Source organism: Capra hircus, chromosome 12, assembly GCF_001704415.2.
Source record: "Capra hircus breed San Clemente chromosome 12, ASM170441v1, whole genome shotgun sequence".
Classification (NCBI taxonomy): domain Eukaryota; kingdom Metazoa; phylum Chordata; class Mammalia; order Artiodactyla; family Bovidae; genus Capra; species Capra hircus.
Window position 1 is genome coordinate 31,478,035 of NC_030819.1, and position 8,289 is coordinate 31,486,323.

At 41.6% G+C, this 8,289-nt stretch overlaps 1 protein-coding gene across 1 annotated transcript in view; it reads right to left on the reverse strand.

Annotated features, from left to right (window-relative positions):
* The window catches only part of NDFIP2 (Nedd4 family interacting protein 2), a 73,752-nt gene extending 69,474 nt beyond the window's left edge, over positions 1-4,278 (reverse strand). Inside the window, exon 1 of the mRNA XM_005687689.3 lies at positions 3,851-4,278. Within this exon, the coding sequence (XP_005687746.1) occupies positions 3,851-4,171 (321 nt within the window). The 5' untranslated portion in view covers positions 4,172-4,278. The remainder of the gene's footprint in view (positions 1-3,850) is intronic.

Below are 8,289 nucleotides of genomic sequence, written 5' to 3' on the forward strand. Positions count from 1 at the left end.
AAATTTTATAGTTTGTTTACCTTGCATTATTCATAATATTTATTATATATCCATCTCTACACTACATTTTATACATGTATTGCATTATATAATTCTCATAATAATCCTAATGAGGTAGGTACTAACATGAGGAAACTGAGGCTTTAAGATGTTAGATAACTAAGGCAAGGCCTCACAAATTGTAATCAACACAACCTAAATATAGGCTCAAATGACGTTAAAAGATGTGAGATTTTGTTTAATCATTAATAGTCAACCTCCTTCCCAGCTGGTTTATCAAGAGCAACTCTAATTCACCATATGTTAGAGCAAAGCAGCTATATCATCATAGTACGAATACTTCATTCTTATAGAAAACTAACGTTTTGGAAATGTTAATAGAATCAAAGTTGTCTCTAATCAAAGTTGTCTCTAAAAATCTGTGGTTTAGGGAGAGCTAGGTTAAACAAATTCAAACCACTGTCTTCAGGGCAGAAGCTCTCACAGTTATAATATGCAACTATATGTTCTTCCAGGTGACGCTAATGGTAAAGAACCTGCCTGCCAATGCAGGAGATTTAAAAGGCCTAGGTTTGATCCCTGGGTCGGGGAAGATCCCATGGAGAAGGGAATGGCAACCTACTCCAAAACCCTTGCTTGGAGAATGCCATGGACAGAGGAGCCTCACAGGCTACAGTCCATAGGGTCACAAAGAGTCAGACATGACTGAAGCAACTTAGCACACACATATGCTAATATGTATTCTATTTCTTCTAAAACCATCTATTATCTTCATTCTGAATGCTCCAGTTTGGAAAACTACTGCTGCAATCAACAGTGCCAATTTAACTTGTACACAGAATACCTTTGAAAACTTAGCAGTCAGCTTGGTGGTTCAAGTACACAAGTCCTTTAAAATAGAGAACATCAAAGACAGAATGTGGCATAACAGCTCCAAGCCAAGTCAACTACTTCATAGTCTGGCAACACTGCCCATTTCCCACCAAACAAAAGTCAGCTTCCCATGACACAATGGAACTACATGGTTTTTTCTGAAATTAGAAGGGTAACAAGGCAAGGTGTTTATATGTGTAGCTCTGTACATTGTAAACACTGTTTTACTGAATAAAATTTAGATACTTAACGATGGAGCAGAGATCACAGAAAAAGTAGTTTTCACATAAAGCTTGTGAATTCATTAATGACAGTAAGGCATTCTGATGGTCCTAGGCATCACCATTAACTTATCTGTTTATGGGATTCTCTAAGCAAGAACACTGAAGTGGGTAGCCATTCCCTTTTCTAGGGGATTTTTCCGACCCAAGGATGGAACCTGAGTCTCCCAAATAGCAGGCAGATTCTTTACCATCTGAGCCACCAGGGAAGCCCCAACTTATCGATACGGAAAACTAAATTTTAACTCTATGAATAAGTGGAAAATTAACATCGTATATACCATTTCGCCACCGAGCATATTTTCCTGTCTTCTACTTAGTCATCTCTAAACATTCAACAACTGAAACTGCTCACTGCTCCGTTGTTATTAATCATTCCAGAGTTTTCAAAAAAGCCAGCGCACAACAGTTGTGTTAGTCACGCAAGCCAGAGCTGTAGACTGGTCCCTAGCTTAATGCCAACCAAATCGGCTGCCCTTTTTTTTTTTTTCTTGCCCTCTGTTCTGAAGGAATACCTCCACCCATTCAAAGTCTACATAGGACATATCTCTAATGGGGGGTGCCGGGTCAGGGATGTGGGGAATATACCAAGATAAAGTTATTGATCAGGCCATTCTCAACAAAACCAAGAGCTATTCTAGACAGATGAAATTACCATGTAATTACACAGGAACTGGAATTTAAATCTAAATGTAAACTGTACTAAGATTCTCAAACACTTCACCTTACAAGGAAGGTGATATCCTACCTACTTGAATCGAGAAGTATCTTTAGAAGGGCAGATTTTTGCCCTCTGCTCTGAAAGACTGCCTCCACCCATTCAAAGTCTATGTGGGGCACATATCCACCTAGGAAAAAAAAAGAAGGGCAATAAAATATCATACTGTCCACTATTTTGAAAGGAGTTGTAGAGAAAAAGAAAGTATCTTAAAGGTCACAGAGCAATTTCCAACATTTTGGTTTTAGGAATTCTTAAAAATATACAATTAACCATAACTACTGAAAGCAAATGTGATATTGTAATAAATCACTTTAAAGCATAGATACATCAGTTAATAATGTTTTGAATAGGTATCTGTATATGAGAACATGGTTGATTCTTACAAGCAAAACCCCAAAGAGAAAGAAGTTGAATTGGCTAATACTATTAAGGGAAACAAATAGGAAAAGGAAAGAAACGTGATTAGAGAAAAGAAATAAACCCACTGGTAACAATATTCAATATTTTATTTTTACTAACATCTGCAAAAATAGGAATATGCCTTAAAAAAATGAAAACAAACCATCAAAAGTGTATACACTAACAACTTGAAAAATGTCTTCCCATACTGGCAGCAATATTTCCCAAACCATTCTGAAAACACTGATAAATTTTTACAGAATTCAGATCAATAACTTTATCGTGGTATACCCCCCACACCCCCATTTTGCAGAATTCAAAATTCCAAATGAACATACATCATTTGGAGGTTTTACCAGATGTAAACCAGATGAAACTGATGCATCATGAGCTTTTATTTAAAAAAAAAAAAATACCGCAAAACTACATACGTTGGGATTTTAACTTTCAGTACCCTTCATATTTGTCAAAGTACACTTATTAATAGAAATTCTTCTTACACAGTAAGTCTCACCTGTGTAAATAGATTTGAAGCATGAAATCTGCACTAACATATCTAGATTTGTAAATCTCACAAACAGTACTGTCAATTGTACCATCGGTGCTCCATAATCAACGTTTCTCTCCTTTCCCTCAGAAAATAGGCTTAACTAAATTACCACCTCAAAGTTTACAGAATAACATACTACCTAGCTGCAAGGAAATAGTCAACTATAGCTGAGTCCATTTTTAAACAGGGTTTACCTAGGACTCTCCAATGACACCATCAGAATTAGTATCAGAAGAAAAATATATATTAGAAAAACGGACACGGGAAAAACAGAGGGGCACTTTTCACTCATTTCAACTTACAAAGGATTTATATGGTTAAACTGGAAAACCTTGTACTTAAAGAAAATTTATTTTCCAAACACGATGAGCATTTTTAGGAAAACTTCCTGTCTCCCCTCCCACCAATTAAAAAAAATAGGAAAAAAAAAGTCGCTTTTCTAATAAAAACAGAAAAGGCCAAAACGACAAGGTTAACTAGGACTAAGAAATAAGATCAGCCCCACGACTATTCTCTACGGTTGCGCAATTTTTAAACCCACACTTTTTTTTTTTTAAACCAAATCCACATCTCACCCCACGTAGTGCTTACCTCTCCCTCCTTCCCACCCACTCCATCTATGACGGCGATCACCTTCCCAGCAGGTATGTGAACTCATTTCCAGTATACAATCCACTGGAAAATCTCTGAAGTAACTGGGTCAGGGCATGACGAAATGATCGAGAAAGTGAGAAATAAAAGACATATAAGTTCTAAAAGGGGGGGGGGGTGTCTAACAGAGGAAGGATGAGGACCTAAAAGACGACCTGGGTCTAGAGAGAAGGGTCTCAAAGGACCCACAGGCAGCCTCCAATACGAGAGATGCGAAGGAAGCACAGTCCTGCCAGAAGAGCCAAAAACACATTAGCCAACATGCCCCACCAGGAATAACCCGTGGAAAGGGGCTCTGGAGTCCGCGTCGGGGTGGGGGGACAATCCCGGGGTTCCGGGCGGCGCAGGAGGCCGGGGCTGGGGACAGAAACTCACCACCTGGTAGCGGCCAGTCCCCGCCTGGTGGTGATCCATCCTGCCCGGCTCGGGGTCCGGCTTCCGAGCGGGTGAGTCCCCTCGGCACTCAGCCCCCTCGGCCACCCCCTTCAACGACGTCGTCGCCTCAGCGACTCTTCCGCCTCTGTTTCTGCGGCCGCGGTCGCCCGGCCCAGCCGCCTCACTTCCCGTCGCTGCCGCAGAAGCCGCGGAAACCTCCGCGTCGGCCGCAGCTGGGGGGCGAAGCTCCGGGGCGCCGCGCGCGCTACTGAGCATGCTCGGGATGGTCGCGCATGCTCGCTGGGTCCTCCGGCGTCCCATCCGCGTCGCGAGGGGGGGTTTCGCTGGGTGGGATGAGATGGAAAAGTCAGGCAAGTCCGGGGGAGCGATCTAGGTTGTCAGCCTGTAGGGAGTGGGTGGTGGCTAAAGGAGCGGAGAAAAAAAAAAAAAAAAAAATCACCGTCCTTGATTGGTCTTTTCAGTCCGACGGGTTGCGTGCCGGCAGAGTCACATTGTCGAGGAGAAAAGAGACGCATTCCAGGAACACCTGAGGACAAGTCATCGTGTTTCCTCGCACTTCGTCTTGTTATCCACCCAGGCTAGACCAATGCTAGGACACTTATAAAAGACTTATTAAAAAACCATTAGTGAGTTAAGGGATATCTTTTTAGGTTGTTTTGTTTGTCCCCTTCTTGATAATGAGATTTAAGAGTCCAACAAGGAGTCTTCAGCCATACTCATGTATCTCGCAGAGGAAAGGAGCCCCTAGGAGCATTAGGTTACTGAAAGGATACACGAAGATAATGAAAATATAGGACTCTTCTAGGGTCATATTCACATCAGTAATTTCAAAGGGTTTAGCAGTAAAGATTCGCTTTGTGTGCTGTAAGACGATCTCAATAACCGGTTAACCACACTTGACCTACCGTGTGTATCTCCCACCAAACACAAAGCATGTTTCTCTAGCAAGTAAAAGAATATGATGGGGCGGCGTACTCTTTAACCGAAAGAGTTTCTATACACTGAAAACTATGATCCCACGTGATCTGGCTCAGTTGTCTTTTCTATTTCACTTCCCTCCTGAATCCCCAAAAGAGAAATCCCCTGCAATGAAAAAGGCTACTGGATGCAAAAAAACAGTTAAAAACAGCAAAAATACAATAAGGAGAGACATTCATTGAGAGAGCAACTGAAAAATGTAAGCCTTCCCTGTTGTTTCATTCAAAGCACTGATCAGTTCTTGGTATATCTGCCATCTTGACACATCCAGTGGTGGAAAGTATTAATAGGCTGATACAATAAGAGGCAAAGATAATGTCATACTTAAATGTCTTTAACCTTTCTTTGTGCTTAGTTGCTTAGTCGCTGAGTCCTGTCCCACTTATTGCGATCCCATGGACTTTTGCCAGCTGCTCTCCTGTCCATGGAATTTCCCAGGCAAGAATACTGAGAGTGGGTAACTATTTCCTCCTCCAGAATATCTTCCCTACCCAGGGATTGAACCCAAGTTTCCCACATTGCAAGCAGATTCTTTACCATCTGAGCCACCAGGGAAGCCCAGGCTTTCTTCAGGTATAACAATGCATTTTCGGTTCTAAGATAGTAAACATGACATTTCATTGTGTAGCTATGCAGGAACTCACTCTCACAATTTCACCCCAAATGGTATTACCTTTCAACAATCAAGACAACCACCAGTGTCAGCAAAATGAAATTAGAGCCCTACATCACTTATGGTCTATACTGTTCGTTTAGAACTTAATTTTATATGCAGCTGCACTTTCATTAATCATTTATATGTCCATTTGTCTTTCAAACAAGCTGCTGCACAGAAGGGAGGCCATTGTTTACACCTAGCACACCCAGAACAGTAATGAGAACATAATGGTGAAAACCAGTGACCTGACCCAAAGTAAACATCCTAAATCTTATTAGAGTAACAGATCTTTCAGTTTTACTCTTCTCCCAAGTTTTGTGAATGGTTTGCTAACCTAGAGAACAGGTGAAAAAATTCAACAGGAAAGTGTCTTTTCAGTGAAGACGAGGAAGAGAAAGAGGGGAAAGAGAAGGAGAAGAAGAGCAGGTATGTGTTGACCCCTTCCCAAGCCAAGAACTGCATGAGCTACGTTATTTTGTCTTCACAGCATCTCCGTGATGTAGGCACAATTGTCATCTGGGTTTAACAAGTCAGGAAACTAAGGCACTGGGAGGTTCAGGAACTTTCCAAAGCCAATCGCTAACAAGTGGTGACAGATTCCAGAGCCTCTACTATGTTAAGCACCATGCTGTAATACACCCTTAAAATGAACCATCCGACCAGCGAATCAGCTCCTTTCTCTTTCTCTCCACTGTTGCACTGTTGCATTTCATTGTGAAATGGGCAGAAGGAGCTCAGAGTGGCTCTCCAGAGGACAATGAGAATCTGTGATCTCACACAGATCAAGGAGGTGGCATTTCAGGAAGTCAGATTGGATCTTTGATGCATCACAAGCAGAAGAGGCCCTGAGTTGTCCCATAGGAGCAACTTTTGGGGGAAGGCATGGGAGTAATGATATCCTGATCATTTTAGAGGCCTTAAGCAACATTTGATATTTTTCATCTTTAATCTTTTGGTGGTGACAAATCTAGTTACCTAAAGTGGTGGTCTACCACCATAAATTCAAGTGGAATTTTATAAATATTTATTTATTTGTCTTATTATTTATTTGGCTGCATTAGATCTTAGGTGTGGCATGTGGGAATCTTTGCTGTGTCACCTGGGATTTTTCATTGCGGTGCTTGGTGTCAATATCTGCAACATACAGGCCCAGCTGCTCCGATTCATGTAGGATCCTACTTCCCTGAGCAGGGATCGAGCCCAGGTCCCCAACATTGCAAGCTGGACTCTCAACTGCTGAACCACCAGGGAAGTCCCTCAGGTGGAATTTTAGAATTAGAGTACACCTCACTAAGACCTCTTCATCACCAAATACACTGCCAGCAAAAATTTAATTAGTGTCCCACTGCAGTACTGTGGCAGATGTGGAGATAAGATGTCTGGATTCCTTGTCATGAAAGTACCCTCTGCCTAGAGCCATCCAGCTGTTAGTTTTGTTGGGTTTTCCTTCAGCTTTTTACTCTGAGGTCCCGCTATTTTAAAGGCAGGGGTACAGGTCTAACTGTTTTGCCTGACACTGGACCCCTTTAAGGGGCCATCTGCTCCAGAGTTCCCTGCTGAACTAGCAGAGATTTTTGTCAGCTCTGCAGTATGTTGTGACAGCTTTCCGCACCCAATCCTTTGTGCTTTCACAGATGTTAACTCTAATAAAGCTCCTGCACTCATAATTTCATAACAGTATCTGCTTCCTTGAGAGCCCAACCTAGACAAGTACCAAGATGGTCAGTCGAAAGGAAAAAACGCACAAAATGGCTGAGTAGTTTTACCTGAGGATCTTTTGGAAGGCTGCAGCCCCGAAACAGCTTGTCAGATAGCTCTGAGGAGCTACTCGGAAAAGGGAAAGGAGGAGCCGGGATACCTATAAAGTTTTTTTGCTGGGAAAAAAAATATGTAGTCAAGCCTTAAAAGATTACTGCTAATCACAAAGAACAGATATCTCACATTAAAATTATCTTTAGTCTGCCTAACTGTGTATGGGAAAATGAAAGAGTCTGAGGTCCTTTGAAATTTTTCCTTAGATGTTCTTCTGAACTAAGGGCCAATATACCCAAAGCAAAGAATGTTTTCTGATGTTTTCCGTCCTCAATTCCCTTCAGGTCACACTCTAAGATATGTGATGCCTAATGGCTTGATCCTTGTAGAACTGAAATGTTGTCAGCATTTTTTTATATAAGATAGAAAGTGACGGGTCATCCCTGGTGATCCAGCAGTTAAGAATCTGCCTGCCTCGATCCAAAAGTCTACAAGCAATAAATGCTGGTGAGGGTGTGGAGAAAAGGGAACCCTCTTACACTGATGGTGGGAATGCAAACTAGTACAGCCACTATGGAGAACAGTGTGGAGATTCCTTAAAAAATTGCAAATAGAACTACCTTATGACCCAGCAATCCCACTTCTGGGCATACACACCGAGGAAACCAGAATTGAAAGAGACACATGTACCCCAATGTTCATCACAGCACTGTTTATAATAGCCAGGACATGGAAACAACCTAGATGTCCATCAGCAGATAAATGGATAAGAAAGCTGTGGTACATATACACAATGGAGTATTACTCAGCCATTAAAAAGAATACATTTGAATCAGTTCTAATGAGGTGGATGAAACAGGAACCTATTATACGAAGTGAAGTAAGCCAGAAAGAAAAACACCAATACAGTATACTAACACATATATATGGAATTTAGAAAGATGGTAATGATAACCCTGTATGCGAGACAGAAAAAGAGACACAGATGTTTAGAACAGACTTTTGGACTCTGTGGGAGAGGGAGAGGGTG